General features: G+C 45.7%; 1 protein-coding gene across 1 annotated transcript in view; it reads left to right on the top strand.

The window, feature by feature from the left end:
* Positions 1-20,150, top strand: part of LOC123363996 (ATP-dependent translocase ABCB1-like) — a 71,969-nt gene that overhangs the window by 38,711 nt on the left and 13,108 nt on the right. The window contains exons 12-22 of the mRNA XM_045005677.1: positions 162-272; positions 2,683-2,808; positions 3,316-3,519; positions 5,388-5,558; positions 6,252-6,413; positions 7,328-7,567; positions 10,766-10,912; positions 11,865-11,969; positions 13,895-13,972; positions 15,762-15,845; positions 18,908-19,111. Coding sequence (XP_044861612.1) covers positions 162-272; positions 2,683-2,808; positions 3,316-3,519; positions 5,388-5,558; positions 6,252-6,413; positions 7,328-7,567; positions 10,766-10,912; positions 11,865-11,969; positions 13,895-13,972; positions 15,762-15,845; positions 18,908-19,111 — 1,632 coding nt within the window. The remainder of the gene's footprint in view (positions 1-161; positions 273-2,682; positions 2,809-3,315; positions 3,520-5,387; positions 5,559-6,251; positions 6,414-7,327; positions 7,568-10,765; positions 10,913-11,864; positions 11,970-13,894; positions 13,973-15,761; positions 15,846-18,907; positions 19,112-20,150) is intronic.

The following is a 20,150-nucleotide window of genomic DNA, read 5'->3' as shown; positions in this document are numbered from 1 at the left end:
GCACACCACCGATTTAATGTGTTTAGTGTGGCCGCGCACACTCGATTTTATACAATCTGTTTTGCTAAACCGGTTTATGTAAATTCGGAATAATCCCGTAGTGTAGACGTACCCTGTAAAATCACAGAAATGTGTGATACCTTTTTAAAATCTATCTCCAGCACCATCTTCTAGCTAGCAGTTCCAAGGAAGGATACAGACCAGACAACCTCAAAGGAGAGATTGAATTCAAAAACATCCATTTCAGTTACCCATCTAGACCTGATGTTAAAGTAAGTGATCTTTTAAAATTCATCTTTGCAATGAAAAGCTGCTGCCATTGTCTGTGTGACCAAAAAGAAAACTGATATTTTATCAATTTAATGTGTTTATTATAATTCAGTTTTTTTTAAAGTGCCCATCCTGTACTCTGGGTATTTATACACCACAGTGTGGTCTTGCTGAAAGAACATTGGGTGAGGACTCAAGAGACCAGGATTCTATTCCCAGCTCTGCCACTGGCCTGCAAAGTAACACTTGGCAAGTCACTTCACCTCTCTCTTCCTCCATTTTCCCCATCTGTAAAATGGGGATAGTAATACTGACCTCCTCTTTAAAGTGCTTTGAGATATATGGATGAAATGTACTATGTAAGAGCTAAATGTTATTATAATAGTTATAAAAATACAACAATAAAGAAGGATGAATGTCCTCCCAAAACTAACGCTCTGTCTTCACCACCATTGTCCACCTTTTCTTCATTTTCACTTGCTGCAAAAAGCAAGGGAGAACAAATGGGGCTTACAACATAACCTGAAGGTGAGTAAATTTGGCCTCTGGTGAATTGAATCAGAAGCAAATTCTTCGTTCAAGCTTGCTCACCAAGAATGCCTCACCTCCAGCCCTCATGTGGTTAAACCCAGAAAGCTGTTTGTGTCAGTGCTTCAGAAGATCTCAGCTGCTGTGATATGCCATGTGGGGAGAGGTGATCTTGGAGATAGCCAGGACTCAACCTATTTTAAGGCCTATTGGTTAAACCATTATTCTAAATCACTCCTGACAATGAAATGGAAGCCAGTGCAGATCAGAGCATGGAGGTAAGATTCTCCCTACAGAAAATGCCCTCTAAGAAACAGACTGCCATACTCTCCACCTGCTGAAGTTTGTGAGGGGAGTCATCTTGTTGTACGGTCCCATGTATGGTACTTTGCAGTAATCCAATATTTTCTCTGGATTGACATCTGTACCAGAACTGAAAGTTCAGAACCTTCTGGACAAGTGTAAAAGACAAACAAAATGCTATTAGCCACTACTGCTTCCTGCATGCAAAAGCAGCTGTGGATCCAACAGGTTACAAACTTACCTGAGTGTGCTGCTGTTAGCTCTGTCATTTCTTCTGATAAATTCCTCCAACCTACAAGCATAAACTCAATCATCTCTGAGGTGAGTCACAGCTGACTTGCCTGCATCAAACCCACCCTGTAACTTGCTGGCTAAGCCAGTCGACTTCTCCCAGCTGGGTCTGATGAAACAGAGACCTAGAGCTATGTTATCTGAATACTGAAGTCAGTGTAGTCTGTAGTGTCTCACTGTCTTCCCCTAATGGTCTTGCATACAAACTGAGCAGGAGGGTGACAAGATAGAATCCCACATCACTCTACACAGGAGAAACCCTGGGCCGGATGAGCCACAGTTTGAGCCTGTAACTGGAATGGGATGGAGCCATTCAAGAATGATTCCATCCATCCCTTCCAGAGTTCGCCCTGTGTCAGCAGTGGCTCATTATCAATGGTATCAGAGGTAGCTGGCAAAGCTAAAAGAATCATCCTGGATACCTGGTTCTCATCAATCACCAGCCAAAGATGATCAACAGACCAGATCAAGGCAATGTCCATTTAAGTCCTAAATTTGGAATGAACTGGGTCAGAGAGAGCTGAAGATTCTAGTTATTGTCAGTGTTACCTTGACATGTGCTTTCCTGCCTTACCTAAAAAGGGAGGTTAGAAATTGGATGGTCGTAATGAGAAATGATGTTAAAGGGGTGGAGAATGATGCTCTTGCTTGGTCAAGCAAACACCAAAGCTTATCTGCTATTAGTTTACTGGAAAACTGGAGCTCTTCTGGTATAGTATAAGGAAATGAGAACAATATTACTGTTTTTTTGATCTTCTATTGAAAAAAATGTGTAGTCATAAATCAGCCTAAATATACAATATACGTAAGAGTTCCCATAGAAGACAAATGTTTTGGTCACTAATAATATTAGACATTTATAAGACTGGATAAACGGACTGAGGTAAAATGTTCCTAAATGTGAACATAGTAACAAAAGGTGTCATTACTCCATAACTAATCCCTCCCTAGTAAATTCTAGAGATTGTCGAACCCTGACTCTTCATTCCATTGGGGATATTAAAACACCCACTTTGTTTTCAGAGCCAAACGTTTTTTCTTAGGGCAGTCTTTATAGAATAAGAATAGAACAAAGCAAGACTGTTATTAGTAATAAAAACTTTTTCTTGTCATCTTCAAAGTGCTTTCCAACCCGGATTGGAACAAAGGACTGAAAGCAGGCCTGGGAGTCCAGTACACTGTTAGACCAGACCTCTCATTATTGGCTTGATCATGATGTTTTTCTAAACAAACCATTAATTTAAGTAGCTCTATATGTATTGGACTAACATATAAAGATTATATTTCCAGATTCTCAAGGGCCTGAACCTGAAAGTTCAATCGGGGAAGACCATCGCTCTGGTTGGCTCCAGTGGCTGTGGCAAAAGTACCGCTATTCAGCTGCTACAGAGATTCTATGATCCAGTCCAAGGAGAGGTTAGTTTGGATGAACTGTGGATATTCCTGGCTATTAGGACGAAGATTAATTTCCTGACTAGATTACACCTATATTTTAAAAGGACATTACACAAAATTGGATTCTTAAAAGAACAAAAGATATGTAGCATCCAAAGAAATTCTGAAACTGATTTTTCATTACTTGTATGCCATGATGATGAGAATATTGTACAAATTTAGATAGGACTTTACTGATATTAAGGAAAGTCAAAATTTGGATTTAAATATTTGGAGATATCCTTTTGGTTTATCCTACTCCTTCCATTCTTCTAGTCTGAGGTGACTGTGAAGATATATTTTTAATTTTTCCTGGTCATTTTGTTTAAATTTTATTGCTTTATTCCATGTGAGAATAACTATTTGCTAAACAAATATTTAAGTCAATTATTATATCATTATTATTATTATTATTATACCGTTATAACAACTAATTATTTGAAACATAATACATTTCCTCTAACTCTTCATTTATGCCTTTCCACTCAGATTACCTTAGATGGACAAGATATTCGAACACTTAATATAAAGTGGCTAAGAGAACGTATTGGCCTTGTAAGCCAGGAGCCTATTTTGTTTGCTACAACAATAGCTGAGAACATTCGCTGTGGCAGAGAGGATATTACTGATTCTGAAATTGAGAAAGCAGCTAAAGAAGCCAATGCTTTTGATTTTATATCCAGACTGCCTGAGGTGAGTTGATGTACTTTTGAGAACCTTATAACTATGACGAATTCTTTGGTTTCTCGCTCTCTCTTTCTTTCTCTTTCTCAGTTCTTCTGAATTTTTGTGGCCCAAATTCTCTGCTGGTGCAAATAGATTTTGCTTCACTTGCTTTTTACTGATATGTTGTCATTTATTCCAATTGACAATTTGGCCCTGTAGTGCGGCTTTGCCGCGGTTCGTCCCTCACTCTAGTTCGCCGGCCATCGACTCTGCGGTCATGGGGAATAACGCACACTCGATTAGGGGCTCAGGCCCTTGGAGTGGGGGCTGAGCTAATAGTCAAATGGTGGCCCAGGCCCTAGGTCAAGGCGGGGCCACAAACAAACAGCCAAAGACTCAGGCCCTTTGGCAGGGGCTTAGTCAGCAGTTCAATAGCAGCCCAGGCCCTGGGTCAGGACGGGCAGCAAGCAAATAGTCAAAGACTCAGGTCTTTAGGCAGGGGCTGAGTCAGTAGTTCAACAACAGGAGGTCCTAGCCTCTCCAGACCAAGGAGTGGGTGACAGGTAGGATGCAGGCCCTCCCACTCCACTGCGTCCCAGCCCGGGGCCCTAGCAGAGGTGGAAACTTGCTGCTGTCAGTGGGGATCCTGGCTGCAACACACTGACATAGGCTCTGGCAGTGTTGCAGCCAGACTGGGGTCAGCTGCCCCCGGGTTACTTCCACACTCCCCCTTGTAGGATACCTGAGTTGTGGTAGCATCGCTGGCGGTCTCAAACACCATCAGTTCCTCTGGGTAAGTAGCGGATGGTAGGCTCGGCTCCTCCTCGGGGTAGCGGGCAAGAGGCAGGCTCGGCTCCTCCTCGGGGTAGCTGGAGCGGGGTAGCCTCGGCCAGCCCTCCTTGGGGTAACGAGCTCGGGGTAGGCTCGGCCAGTCCTCGCCGGGGTAACGAGTGAGGGGTAGGCTTGGCTGGCCTGGTGCGAACTCAGGCCGGCCACAGCCTTCTGCTGTCTCCCCAGAGGGAGCTCGGTCACAGACGTCTGGCCTCTCCAGCGGCTGGTTCCCAACTGAGCTCTGCTGGTGAGCGTTTATACTTCCGGGTCTGCGCCGTGACCTCTGAGGGACGGGCGTAGGACCCACTGACTCCGCCCACGTTGGTGTTAGGGGAGGTCCGTCCCTCAGCAGGGCTGTGGGGTATCCCACCGCCTCACTACAGGCCCACAATGTTTTTGATTTACTATACTAACTGTATGTCATGTGGCAACATTTTTTAATAGGGTGGATAAGGAATTTCTTTGGACAATGAGAGATTTTTGAGTTTATCACATTCTTTTTATTCTGTTTTCTTCTGCTAAGTATTATCTGTCTTTTCCCACTTCCAATATTTCCGTCTTTTTCTATTTGTTTTTTAAACTGGGTAGAGATTGGCAAACAAAATTGCTTTGATGTGTCCTGAGTAGTCACTGGTTAGTATTGTTAGCCAATCAAATGGTTGGATTCCTTCAGCCAGTTCGTATGTTTTTTTCACTTCAGTTGCTTCTTTTTTATAATAATCGAAAAATCTAATTTTAGAGTACATCCTTTAAGCTAATAGAAAACCATCACACCACATACTAATTTCTGGCCAACTAGAAGGTGAGAGAGAGCCAAAAATGTAAACTGATCATTAGGAATTTTAACTGTCCTCTGCCACAAGGGGAAAAAACACTGAATGTAACTGGCCAAGACAGTTCTTTTAGAAGTAATTATTCTTACAGTGTTTATTGTAGCATCCATCATAAAACTTTTAAAAGGGGGAATTTCTGTTTGTGATAGTAACAATAAGATGGGGGTTGGGGGTGTAAAAGGATTTCAACTGACCCCTTCTGCAATCTCGATGCTACTCTGGTTTTCTCAGAAATTTAACACCATGGTGGGGGAAAGGGGAGCTCAGCTGAGCGGAGGGCAGAAACAGCGAATTGCTATTGCCCGTGCCCTGGCAAGGAATCCCAGGATTCTGCTACTGGATGAAGCCACGTCTGCTCTGGACACTCAGAGTGAATCTGTTGTGCAAGCAGCTCTTGATAAGGTAGGAATCCTATTGCCAGAGTTATCAATCAGTATTAAGAAGCACAACAACCATATGGCAAGCTTGACATTAAAGGCTATAGCATGCCATCTGTTTTTAAGCACAGCTCTCCACTGGTTTCAAGGAGGGCATTGATATCAGTAGGGATGCATCCTCAAATTTTGATGTCATGATATGACCCTGTAATATTTAATCAAAACTCCATTAAACAACCTTAGGTTGCCACCCCTGAGGCCCCTCCCCATCTTCCACCTCTTCCCCTGAGGCCCTGCCTCCATCACACGTGCCTCTCCCCCCCGCCCCATTGCTTGCTGGACTGTCTCAAGGAGCTTGCCTGCAGATAAGAGATGGCCCAGCTGAGCAGTGGCTGGTGCACGTTAATGACCCGGCACTTCTCCCCACCCTGCAGTAACTGAGGTTTTGGTTCAGGTGCCATAGGGCTGCCAGGTCACCAAAAACTGGGCGCCTATAAAATTAATCCACTTTCCCCTGTCATTATTATAAATGTGGATTTTGTAATCAGAAGTATCCTTTGATTGTTAAATCAGACAGCAGGCGTGGAGATAATGATCAGCTATAAAGGGTCAGCAGGGCTTTTACGCTTGTATTTTCCACACTGTTAGGTATGGATTTTCTGGGGTGGGGGGTTCACCACATTTTAAAATAAATCTCTCTGGTTTTTCCCCCGGTAAGGCTAGGGATGGACGTACCACCATTGTGATAGCTCACCGGCTCTCCACAGTCCGGACAGCTGACGTTATCGCTGGATTTCACAATGGTGTTGTTGTTGAACAGGGAACACACAGTCAACTCATGACACAGAAGGGTGTCTACTATTCTCTTGTGATGCAGCAGGTAATGAGATGTGATAGAGCACTCCTGACTAAATGCTTCAGATTTACTGGCCATCTCTCTACTCCAGAAAATTATCTGCATATCTCACTCACAGGTGCTGATTTTTGTATTTGCTGGTGGGTGCTCCTCTCCGTCCCCCTCCCCCTCCCTTGTGACCTGTGGGCAGGGCCTCTGGGTGGGGGCAGGGAGGCTGAGCAGGGGCAGATCACAAGTGGGCCTCAGGGAGAAGAGGCTGAGCAAGAGCGAGGCCTCTTGTTCGAGTGCGATGGGGCCTTGGGGAGGAAGAGGCCAGTCAGGGGAGGGGCTTTGGGGCGGAGTGGTGAGTGGGCCATTGGGGTGGGGGTACAGTCCAGGCGCTGGGGCCCTCAAAAGATTATCCAGCCCTGCAAGTGCTGAACACCCTCTATTTTTTTTTTGGTGGCTGCTTGAGCCACAGAGCACCCACAGTGTCGGCGCCTATGATCTCACTGATACTATTGCTGACACATGCAGGTTCTGCACTGAAACAGCTGGGCCATTTTCGCTTTGCAGTTTCTGCATGTTTTCTAGTTGAGTGAAAGTTGATCAGTCAATCTTGTTTCTGAGTTGGAAGTGGTTGTTTTTCTCCTGTAGCTTCACATTTACCCAATGTAATGAGTCAAAAACATAACTGAGAAAAAGAGGTGGATGACATTATCACAGAACTATATAGATAGTGCGGGGGGGACATACAGAGCCAAATTCTCTGCTGGTGTAAGTTGCAACTACATCAACTTATACTGGCAGAAAACTTGGCCTATACAAACTACGATGTGAAAGTGACCATGTAGCCAAAGTGGTGGTGTTTTTGTTTGTTTCCATACCAAGTACATGTTCCTTCCCCTTGCTGCAAACTGTCTTGTGACTGTGTATCACTATTCCTTGCTTGTCACTAGGATCATGGTGGAAACACTCAAAATGAGATATCAGAAAGTGATGAAAAGACAGAAGATGAAGACTATGGGGAAGAGGAGCTAGAGGATCTCAGGATGGAGAACCTGACTGATCTTGGTGGTTTTGAAGAACCAGGAATCATTGAGATGGGAAGCATTCCTAAGAGATCCAGAAGGCATAAAAGCAGAAAGACCTCTTCTAAGAAAAAGTCATCTGAAAAGAAGAAAACAAAGGAGAAAGAGGTGTGGCAAAGTACCTTCTTCTCTCAGCAGGCTCAGTCCTTTTTAGCCTTGGAGACACAGGCTTGGGCAAAGGAAACCCTTCTAGGTAGCACAGGGCCTGGCTAATCCTTCCCCCAGTCAGTCCCTTGTGCTTGTTTTCTCTCCTTCTGGGGACAGAGTGCAGCCTTCCTTGCTGGAAGGATTCAGAGCCTTGCTGCACCTACTTGCTGGCAGCTTCCCGGCTTCTCTCACTCTCCCTCCTGCTTCCTTGCCAGGGAGGGTTTAAAAAGGTCTCCAGCAGTTGGAGCCAGCTGAATCTAATTAGTTCCCTGGTAACCCCTTTTCCAGCTCAACCTTATTTCATAGAATCATAGAATATCAGGGTTGGAAGGGACCTCCTCTTTGGAACCCCCTTTCAGGTAGTTGAAAGCAGCTATCAAATCCCCCATCATTCTTCTCTTCTGCAGACTAAACAATCCCAGTTCCCTCAGCCTCTCCTCATAAATCATGTGCTCCAGCCCCCTAATCATTTTTGTTGCCCTCTGCTGGACTCTTTCCAATTTTTCCACATCCTTCTTGTAGTGTGGGGCCCAAAACTGGACACAGTACTCCAGATGAGGCCTCACTAATGTCGAATAGAGGGGAATGATCAAGTCCTTCGATCTGCTGGCAATGCCCCTACTTATACAGCCCAAAATGCCATTAGCCTTCTTGGCAAGAAGGGCACAATGTTGACTCATATCCAGCTTCTCGTCCACTGTAACCCCTAGGTCCTTTTCTGCAGAACTGCTTCCTAGCCATTCGGTCCCTAGTCAGTAACAGTGAACGGGATTCTTCCGTCCTTAGTGCAGGACTCTGCACTTATCCTTGTTGAACCTCATCAGATTTCTTTTGGCCCAGTCCTCTAATTTGTCTAGGTCCCTCTGTATCCTATCCCTACCCTCCAGCATATCTACCACTCCTCCCAGTTTAGTGTCATCTGCAAACTTGCTGAGAATGCATTCCACGCCATCCTCCAGATCATTAATGAAGATATTGAACAAAACCGGTCCCAGGACCGACCCTTGAGGCACTCCACTTGAAACCGGCTGCCAACTAGACATGGAGCAGTTGATCACTACCCGTTGAGCCCGATCTAGCCAGCTTTCTATCCACCTTATAGTCCAATCATCCAGCCCATATTTCTTTAACTTGCTGGCAAGAATGCTGTGGAAGACCGTGTCCAAAGCTTTGCTAAAGTCAAGGAATAACACATCCACTGCTTTCCCCTCATCCACAGAGCCAGTTATCTCCTCATAGAAGGCAGTTAGGTTAGTCAGGCATGACTTGCCCTTGGTGAATCCATGTTGACTGTTCCTGATCACTTTCCTCTCCTCCAAGTGCTTCAGAATTGATTCCTTGAGGACCTGTTCCATGATGTTTCCAGGGACTGAGGTGAGGCTGACTGGCCTGTAGTTCCCCGGATCCTCCTTCTTCCCTTTTTTAAAGATGGGCACTACATTAGCCTTTTTCCAGTCATCCGGGACCTCCCCCATTCAAAGGTTTTCAAAGTTTTCAAAGATAATGGCCAATGGCTCTGCAATCACATCCGCCAACTCCTTTAGCACCCTTGGATGCAGCGCATCCGGCCCCAGAGACTTGTGCTCGTCCAGTTTTTCTAAATAGTCCCGAACCACTTCTTTCTCCACAGAGGGCTGGTCACCTTCTCCCCATACTCTGCTGCTCAGTGGTTTCCCCCTGGTTATCTCTACTCAGTGGATTGGGAGAGGCCTTTTAACCCCCTGGGACTAATTACTACCCCTCCCTTTGTAGCCATTTGTCTTGGGTTTGCCACAGAGGTTAGTGTTACAATTCAGTTTAATCCTAAACTTTAGTGATGCCTTGTGAGAATAGGAACAGAGGTCATTGTATTTTCTTTTTTAAAAAGGTCATAAGCCATGTCACCTTTGCTATGAACCTGTCATATGCAGCATTGACCTGGATGAATACTTGAATTGGGAATCTTCAGGGAAAACACAGGTGTAAACAAATCAGATCCTAGCTCTTGTCCCGCAGGACTAGCTGGGCTTGGCTCCCTACTCCGGGTGTTGCAACCTCAGAGGTTGCAGCACTGCTCAGATTTGGCCCAGAGAGGGGAGCTGAGCCCAGCCAGCCCTGTGATCCTTCAATACATTCAGATGACCCAATTTTGGGTCGCAACCCACCAGTGAAGAAACCCTGTTCTAGGTGCTCTTTTTATATTATAGTACAGTCTACTGGTAAAACACCATGCAAACAATAAGCAGCACTGGGTGCATTCTTACAATGTACCGCCCAGAAGTCCAGAACACACTTTTTATCTATTCATAACTGTTGCATTTGGGCCTTGTCAGAGGAAATAGATGGCAAGATACATGGCTTCAGAATTCATATTGTTTGCAGTAAAGTGAAGAAATCAGACAGGAAGACATGAAATTATTGATGTCACAAAGTTCAGCAGGCTTGTATGATTGAAGCGTGGGCAGGCTTTTCCAGTATCTGAAACACAGGCAAAGATAATCAGGTGAGACCATCACAACTGGCTCAGAACCTCATCTAATAATTTGTACCAGTTCTTATGTTTTCATTGCATTTTCCACAACTTCCTCAACAAATGTATGGACATTTTGAATAGTTTTGTGAAGCTGAATTGAGCTGCCATGTATTTTTCAAGGGAGATGAAGCCTAAATCACTGTTTCATATGCCTTTTCCATGCATCTGGTAATGATTCATAGTCTGTATTTTGTAAAAGATAAAACAGACTAATTGACATAAGTTGACTCAATTGTATTACTGCCATCCCACTAGCATTTAGCAGAGGCTGAACTAGACTGGTCTGAGCACAAAAAACAGTGAGACTTTTAGGTCGTTCTAATGATTCATGTGTTAAAGTTGCAATCCATGGTCACTGACCCTATTTGACATTTCACTGAACTATATAGACCCCCCTCCCCCTCCCCATTAGCCTTTTGTTAAATTGATGCCTGCAGATTTTTTTGACTTGCAATAGCAGTTTTAAGACCTTAAATTACAGAGCGGCAAAATCTTCAATATGTTTGCTCATTCAGTGTGTACATTGCAGGCTGGGGTGAATTATCTGTGAACAGTTGCTAGGACAGTTTACTGATTTACCCCCAACCTGAGAAAATTGTCATGTTCCACAACTTTCATTGAACAGCTGAATTTTATTTCTTATGTAGGAGGAAAATCTCCCTGCTGTGCCTTATTCCAGAATCCTGGCTCTGAACAAACCTGAGTGGCTGCATATATTCTTTGGTGTGATTGCTGCTGCCTTCTCTGGTGGCGTCCACCCTGCATTTGCAGTTATATATGGAAAAATCGTTGGGGTAAGTTCAGAACTGTATGGTAAACTAACTTGAACCAGGCACAAATGCAGAACTTTAAATGCTGCCCGACCCTCCAGCTAGTTCTCTCTGGTGATGCCTTAGAGCCTCCTTCTACTCCCACTGTCACTGAACTCTACTGGAGTCTTTCCATTGACGTCAGTAGGAACTTGATCAAGCTCTTAATCTCCTCTCCCCACTTGGGTCTTCTTGCCTATTTTCCAGCCCCGTATTTGGAATGACTTCACCTTTCCAGGGAAGCAAATCACCTTCCCTTATCAAACTCAGTTTTCATTTACCCCTCTCTACTGTTGTGCAGACTCCCTGCCTTGTACCTGACCCTGCTCTTTGCATTGTACCCGTTCTCTTCGGACAGTAAGCTCCTTCAAGGTACCTTGCATTCCAACGTGTTTGTAAGTACCGGGGACATCCATGGGACTGTCTGAATAATTAACCCCTTGATTCCCGAATCGTTGCAGGAAAGAAATGGAGTCTTCCTTTGGATTCCAGTATATGATTGTTGGAAGCTGCTGGGAGTTGGAGCAGCAGGCAGGGAGAATGGTTGGAGCGAGATGTTGAGGGAATCTTTTATCTTCAGGCAAGAGAAGAGTGGTGTTGTAGTCAGTTGGAGGGGCGGTGATGGTCTGACGGAGTGACAGCATTCAGTGGAAGGCAGATAACAGCTGGTGAAGTGGCAGCCTGGAGGCAGGGTTTAGTGGAACTGCAGCTCACAGGCAAATGAGGAGAGGGTCTGGTGGAGGGTTGGAGAAGGAGCAGCTGATGAGAGGCAGGTCAGCTGGGAGAGGTGGAGTGACCTCCTGGCCAGCAGCAAAAAGCTGAGAGGTGGCAGAGTTCAGGTGCTGGGGAAGAGCTGAGAGAAGGTGAAGTTCAATAGTTTCTACAGTGTTTCCTGAGCTATTGTAACTGGTGGTCACTTTGTGCTCTTCTTACATAGGCTTTTGAAGAAACAGATCCTGAAAAAAGGAGCAAAAACACCACGTTGCTTTCTCTAATGTTTCTTGTCCTGGCAGTGATCAGCTTAGTAACACACATCATCCAGGTAAACTTCACTACATTGAAAAGTCAAAGCTGAGTATCTGGTCACATACATATACGTTGAGAGGCTATCAGAGCCAGTGCAAGGATGTTTCACGCCCTAGGCGAAACTTCCACCTTGTGTCCCCCCCACCCTCCATGCCCCTGCCCTGAGCCTCCCCCCCTACGGCAGCTACCCCCCTCTGCCCTGAGGCACCCCCCTTGCGGCAGCTCCTCACCCCCCACTCTCCGACCTGAGGCACCCCCCCACCCCAGCTCACCCCTGCTCTGCACACGAGCATGAGCATCCCGAGCACGCCGTTGCTGCTTCACTTCTCCTGCCTCCCAGGCTTGCGGCACCTAAGCTGATTAGCGCTGCAAGCCTGGAAGGCTGGGAGAAGTGAAGGAGCCATGGCATGCTCGGGGATGAGGCGGGGCAGGGGTGAGCTGGGGTGCGCAATTCCCCTGCATGCCGCCCCCACACTCCTTACTTGCTGCAGGCGGCCCTCACCGCACTCCCCTGTCCCAGCTACCTCTGCCTAAATGCTGGCAATGACCGGGGCGGCCGAAGATCCGGCCGCTGCGGTCGCTGCCGAAGAAAATGGCGCTCCCCAAATCTCAGTGCCCTAGGCAACCGCCTAAGTCGCCTAAATGGTTGCACCAGCTCTGGAGGCTATGTTGGGGACATAATGCAACTTTGTATTCACTATGTTTCTTATAAACTGTTTCAGAGCCAAGCCATTGAATGACTCAAGTAGCTGGTATGGAATACAGAGCCTTACCCTTCCAGATTGCCAGTTACAAAGCAGCCCAGGGCAGTAATGCCTGAAAGATGCTGCTGACTGTTGTGTGTCCTAGGGAGAATGCGTTTGGGCACAGCTCAGTTCCACTACATTGGTGTGTACTGTAACGGGTCGGACTCACCCCTGCGGCACCTCCTGCTGGTGACTCCGGGAATTAGCTCTGTTCCAGCGTTCGGAGCGCCCTCTGCAGGCTGGTGATCCACCTGTCTTCAGGCCCCCTGTGTCCCTCCCTGGACCCGGTGCCCTTTTACATGGGGGTGCTGCCCCCTGGCAGTAACCCCTGTTCTCTTAGGGTCTCCCCTCCTTAGGGAACCCTCACCCTCTATCCCCACCTTGCCTCAGTATTGGCTACTGACAGTCATTGTCTAGCCCCACACTCTGGGGCAGACTGCAGTATCAGCCTATTCATCACAGGCAAAGGGGTTTGGACCTGCTGCCTTGGCCTACCCCTAGGTTGCCCTCTGCAACCCCCAGTACCTTTGGCCCACTGCTAGGCCGCAGCCTGGGGCTTTCCAGGCTAGAGCTCCCCAGCTCCTCTGCCTTTCCCCAGCCCTGCTTCACTCAGGTACCTTACGTCCAGTTCCCTGCAGCCAGGCCCATCTCCCTCTACAGCTAGAGAGAGACTGTCTGGCTTCTGGCTTCCCTGCCTTCTTATAAGGCCCTGTTCCTCAGTTTGGGGCATGGCCCCCAGCTGCAGCCACCTCCCCAATCAGCCCAGGCTAAAGGCTGTCTTCTCAAGCCCTGCCAGGCCACTTTTTAAACCCCTCTGGGCCGGAGCGGGGTCCACCCCACTACAGTACGTTACAAAAAACACCGTCCCAGACGGCACTGTTAGATAGCAGTGTGAGTAGTGAGGCTAAGGAATGAGTAAGCAAGGAAGGTGACTCCACTGCTGACCTCTGCAGCTGGCTGCAGAAGCACATGGGTGGAGCAGTACGATGAAACTTCAGTTTCCAGGAATGTGTGTGGTACCTTTCACCAGCTTTTAAACTAACATCTGAAACCATCTCCCAAAACACTGTGAAGGTTCTGTAAATTGTGTAGCTGAACGGTTGAAATATCATCACATTTACATCAGGTTCTAAATATGACTGTACAGCCCAGCACATACAATTCAACTGTTGTATTTCCCATTCTCCCTTTTCAGGGATTCATGTTTGGAAAGTCTGGGGAAGTTCTGACCAAGAGATTGCGATCTTTGTCATTCAAAGCATTGCTTCAGCAGGTATGGGCCACGTTTCTGGGTCAGAGTGATAGAAAGCAAATATGCAGCACTCCTGCCATGTGAACCAGATGGCTTTTGTGGGCTGATGTTTATATAACACCATGAAAATTCCTGGTTCCATGCAGCCTGTGTAGAGCCTCCCTTCAACACAGTTTCGACAGAACCCATCCTTTTAGTGACACTTTAACAATGCACAAGCGGCAAGTCTCTGAGCACACGCGCGAAACAAAATAAAGCAAAAGCATGTGCTGCTAGGAGAACTGTCTAATTTTGATGCCATCTCTTTCAATGTCGACCATACTGAAGACTGTATAAAGCATGCATGTATCTGAGCGCATTGGTATATTTGCAAAGATTAACAAAACAGAAGTTAAATCTCTATCTGACCCTGATGGTCATGATATAAATGTTGAGATAAATAGGTTTAGGTCTGTTTGCATCAAACAGACCATATCATAACAGGTGTAGGTTCTCAAAGCATTATCTTTGCTCACTAGAGTGGTTTCACTAATCAAGATGACCAGCTGGATCAGGAATGATTTACAATAATACTATTGCAACATGACTGTCCTTGGATACTTCCTCCTGATGGATCCCTGGATACCAGGGGCGGCTCTAGACATTTTGCCGCCCCAAGCAGGGCAGCATGCCGCGGGGGGCGCTCTGCTGGTCGCCGGGAGGGTGGCAGGTGGCTCCGGCTCCGGTAAAGCTGCGGGACCAGTGGACCCTCCACTGGAGCTGCCTGCCGCCCTCCCGGCGACAGGCAGAGCGCCCCCCGCGGCATGCCGCCCCAAGCACGCGCTTGGCGTGCTGGGGCCTGGAGCCGCCCCTGCTGGATACACTTCTTTTTGAAGCAGCAAAGAATCCTGTGGCACCTTATAGACTAACAGACGTTTTGCAGCATGAGCTTTCGTGGGTGAATACCCACTTCTTCGGATGCATCCGAAGAAGTGGGTATTCACCCACGAAAGCTCATGCTGCAAAACGTCTGTTAGTCTATAAGGTGCCACAGGATTCTTTGCTGCTTCTACAGAACCAGACTAACACGGCTACCCCTCTGATACTTGACACTTCTTTTTGTTCCTTGCAGAGGATTCTCTGTGGGTGAACAATTAGGCACCATGAACACCCATTGGTAGCACTTGGTATCACAGGGTTCTGCATATGCATAGGAACATTCTAAGGGGATAGGGGAGGAGAGGGAATATTACAAAAAAAACCCAAACCTCTCCTTCTTTTCCACTACCTTTAACGATAATAAAGCTGATTCTCCTCCCATATGCACCCATATCAATCAGGAAAAGCTCTACAGAAGTCAGTGTAATATAAAACGTGTAGGAGAGGAGCATTGTGCCTGTCCGTTGTTGGTATTGGCATGGAAGGCACTCTCATTATGGTGCAAAAAGAACAAGTACTCCTCATTCTTTTTGCTGATACAGACTCACACGGCTACCACTCTGAAACCTGTCATTATGGTGCATGACACATACTTGACTCTAAATTCTAAAATCTTTGCAGTTGTTAGCACCTGGATTGTTAAAAGTTTAATGTTCTGTGGGTAAGAATAGTTTATTTTAAGATCGTTTTCAGTTTATCTGACAAATGTTGCTCATCACAGAAGACGTGAGCATCTTAGTGCTTATGTTGGCTCTCTCTCTTCCCCATGCACACGTGCTAGTCAAGCTTTAAATGTCCATACATTGTACTAATGACCCTGACCAGTCTGAGTTACGGTAAGAACATTTCACTTGCAAAAGCAAAAATAACGGAACCGTCTATTCCCTTGCAGGAGATTGGCTGGTACGACGATCCTAAAAATGCCATAGGGGTTTTGTTAACCAGACTAGCTACAGACACTTCACAAGTCAAAGGGGTATGTTTGTTTTTGTTTTTACGTTTTGCTTACAACTATGAAATGCAGTGTTGGCAAGGGGCGATGAAGTTATTTTGGAAAACGAGTTGGTAAATCTACTCTAGAGGCTCTCTGACACATTTAAATAGTCTTGGAAACAGTTTCACTAGTCCCAATTTATGACTATTATCGAAGCTTTGGCAGATGTTCATACACCTTCCATTTCCTTGCTGTAAGTGGCTAAGTAAACAACTTAGTAACTTTAAAAGTAAGCCATGTCCAAGGGCCAGTGTAAGCACTTCTGCACCACTTAAACTGCCTGATGGATCAAAGTCTTCAGTTTATCAAGTGGCCCTAAAGCCCCACTTTGGTTGCTTGGAGGGGCTGTAGTGTGGGAGAATTGCATTGCAGTCAATGCCCTGGCCTCATGTTGTCATGGGTAGATTTCTTCTTCCCAGCTCTGTCCACTACACTTCATGCACAGGAAGCATGTTTATGTGGGCTTTCTGGGGTGAAGTGAGTGGTCATTAATATAGAGTATCAGTGATGGCAGAAGCACGAGGGACTGTGTGACTTTGGGGAGTGGGGTAGGATAGGAGCCACTGCAAATCCTGCAGGTAAGTGGCAAATTCTTCAGACTTTGCCCATCTCCCCTTTCCTCCCCACCACATCACCCCATCTGAAAAATTCTGAAGAAAAAAAACAGCCATACTTATAAAAGTAAATTCACTCATGAACAAAGAGTAATAAGTTTCTTGATTTATTCAGTAGTTTAAAAGAACATTAAATTTCTACTTCACTTGTCTTAAAAAAAAAAATCCTTCCTCAACTCCCAGATTCACTAGACTTACTAGATCCTCAGACTCACTAGATTTCATGCCCCCTCCCATCTCCTCTTTACTGGCCAGCACAGAATGGGAATCAATGAAATATTTGACTGAACGTACAATTAATTGAATCTTTAAAAACTGCAACTTAATTCTTGAGGATAAGGTCCATCATCCCAGCTGTCAAGGAAAAACAGGTGCATGGGATCCAAACTATGAAAAAGCTTAATAGATCAAAATGAACATGAGAACACTGCATTCCCCGGAGCAGTGGTTCTCAACCGGCTACAAGCAGGTTTCAGGGGATCCGCCAAGCAGGGCCAGCATTAGACTCGGGGCCAAGGGCAGAAAGCCAAAGCCCCACCTCATGGGGCTGACGCCCAGGGCCCTGAGCCCCACCACACGGGGCTGAAGCCAAAGCCTGAACAATGTTGCTTTGCGGGGGAGGGGGGCGGTCTGTGAGATGGGGCCCCAGGTAATTGCCCTGCTTGCTACCCCGTAATGCTGGCCCTGGCTTTCATATGCAGAAAACCAGTTATTGTGGCACAGATGGGCCATGAAGCTTTTGTAACATGTTGGAGGAGGCCTCAGAAGGAAAAAAGGTGAGAACCCCTGCTCTGGAGAACAAAGAAATATCAGTGAGTGAGAAACAAGGTGGGTGAGGTAATGTCTTCTATTGGACAAACTTCTGTTGGTGAGAGAGAGAAGCTTTCGAGCTCACACAGAGCTCTTCTTTAGGTCTTCTTCACCAAGAGTAGTTGGTCCAATAAAAGATATTACCTCACCTACCTTCTCTCTCCAATAGCCTGGAACCAACACGGCTACTGCTAAGTAAGTGGGCAGCCGTATGTTGTACTAACTGAAGTCTCAAAGTGATCTTTATGTGTAAGCCCCAGACAATATGGCAATAATTCATCTTGGCATTGCTTTGGTTTTATAATTTTATTGAACACAAAAGTCTCTTGAGGGCAGGAAAGCCTCTGGCTACCAAAGAAAGTATCATACTTCCCACCCAAGGTTTTCTTGGTTTGTCCACAGTGCGATATTTGAAAGATGGATTGTTTCCACAAAACTTTCCATTTCATCTGCAGGCATGAGTAGAGCTGGCCAACATGTTTTCAGTTAATAGTATTTTTGCTGAAATACGTATTTTTAGGGACCCCAAATCTATTCATGAATTCAGGTAAAATTTGACAAATAGTAAAAAGAGATAAGAAGGGAGATTTGTTTTAAGTCTAAATGTTTCATTTTGACCATGTAAAAATATGTCAGTTCTACTTTTGTTTTGAAATGGCATTTCATTTTCAAATTTGACCAAATAAAAAAGAGGAGAAAAACACTGCAAAATGGCCAAATCAATAAAAAAAAATTTGGGGGTGGGGGGGCGGAGCAGGGGGAGTTTTTAGTCAACCAAAATGTTTTGGTCAATATTAATTATTATTTTTTATTTGACCCCCCCAAAAATGATTCAGATCTAATCAAATCAATTTTCCCCCTCGATTTTCCAGTTTGGCCCCCAGCTGGAAAATCCACTATTTGCTCAGCTGATTTATGAGTATTGTCACAGTTTACATAGATGGCTGTGCCAATCATCACTTTTACATTTCTTGGTGACATGGATGTGCAGATCCTCAAGGAGAGAAGAGCTCTTTGGTGTGAACGCTCATTTCCTGCTGCTAACACTGCTAATTAAAGGAACCTGCAGCTTCCATTATCTTCAGCTGATATACAGCACCTATGAAAATCAGGCCCTAGATGCCTTAAGCTGGGCACCCAATAACTGAAATGCCCCAAATTAGAGGCTGTTGGCTCTTCATGATTTCCGTGCCTTTCCCCTAATGAAATCCCTCTCTCCTGCTGTCATTTCCTGCAGCCGCCTTAACTCGCTCCCAGGCTCTGACACGGCCCGTCCCAGATCGCAGCGATAACATGGTTTCAGTATCCTCCCTGCACTTCCCTGAGGCAGCATTCCAGAGGGATTACGCTCTGGCACAGGAGGGCCCTGATATATTTTGTTGAATTGAGCCCATGTGGCTACATTTTCATCAGTCTTCCTGAACCTCACCCACAGCTAGGGGTAATATGTAATTGTCCATATGGGTTTTTGCCTGTACAACTGTCCATTTTAAATGCACATTTTTATGATTCTTCTCCCTCTGAATATTTGATCCTAAATGAACAATGATTTTGTACATTTGATCTCTATTTAGTGTGTCAGGAATTAGCTTTAACTTTGGACTCTTTTGCTTTTAATAGGCTACCGGAAGCCGACTTGGCTTGTTGACTAAGACTGCCTCTACCCTTCTGTCCGCCATCATTATTGCTTTTGTATATGACTGGCGATTAACTTTGCTTATCCTGGCCTGCATTCCTTTCCTTATTGCTGCAAGTGCTATTAGACTGATCTCTGTGGCTGGTCGTGCGTCAAAAGATCAAAAAGCTTTTGAAGAGGCCGGAAGAGTAAGATCTCCAGTATAAACTAAATGGGTATCATGGTATATCGTTTTAAAGACAACATTGTCAGTGATGATTGTCTACAGAAATTACTCTTAAAATATATTAAATAAAGCAGTGATGCAACCTTAACTCTGCCCTCTTTCAATAATTCCCCAATGCTCCCTGTTAACACACTTACCTTTACTCTGCCAACCCCACAGTTGCTGAAATGTTCAAGCTCTTCTTTCTTCTCCAGTCCATTCAATGTCACCCACAGGATTCCAGCTAACAATATGAAAGGACAAGAAGGGGTAGGGGAAGGTTGACCATGTTAGCTTCCCTCTAGCCTCTTTCAGCTATGCCGCACGGTGCACGTACTCTCAGTGGCCCTTAGCACTATAGAAATTCAGAAGGTTCCAGATCGTGGTGTACACTCTCACACTTTCCCACTCCCCAAAAGAATATTAGACACGTACAATGTGAGAACTGCTTTACAGCTTTTTACAGCTCCCATGCCCTGATGGTACATCTCAGCTGGGAGGTGATTCCCAGGTCTCATAGACATACCCATGCTAGCTCTGCTTGAGCTAGTGCACTAAAAAGAGCAGTGTAGCCAGGATGGTGGCTTGGGCGAGCCTCACAAGTAGTATGTGCCCAGGGGGTCTGGGTGGGTTTGTACTCATTTGGCTAGCTCAAGCCACTGCTCGTGCCACCCTGGCTATGCACAGTGGGTACATCTATGCAAGCTGGGACTCGCACCTCCCAGCTTAAGGGTAGGGCTACTGTTACATACAGGATACCATCTCAACCTACACTTTCCCTTAGCCATCCTGAAAACATTAGAATCCTTTCAAATTCCACCTCACAGCTGGCAGTATCCTTTGTAATTAAAGCCCTGTGCCCTGTTACTGACATAACCTACACAATTCCACATGGAACTGAGACATACTTCATCCCAAAGGTACACATGCACCTCCTGCCTTTCCACACACACACACAGATCTCCTCATATCTCTGTCACACATCTCCAAGTCATCCACAGGTCTCACTAACACACCTACCA

The sequence above is a fragment of the Mauremys mutica genome, chromosome 2 (assembly GCF_020497125.1).
Source record: "Mauremys mutica isolate MM-2020 ecotype Southern chromosome 2, ASM2049712v1, whole genome shotgun sequence".
Classification (NCBI taxonomy): domain Eukaryota; kingdom Metazoa; phylum Chordata; order Testudines; family Geoemydidae; genus Mauremys; species Mauremys mutica.
The sequence above is the reverse complement of the archived record's forward strand: the minus strand, read 5'-3'. Positions and strand labels throughout refer to the sequence as shown.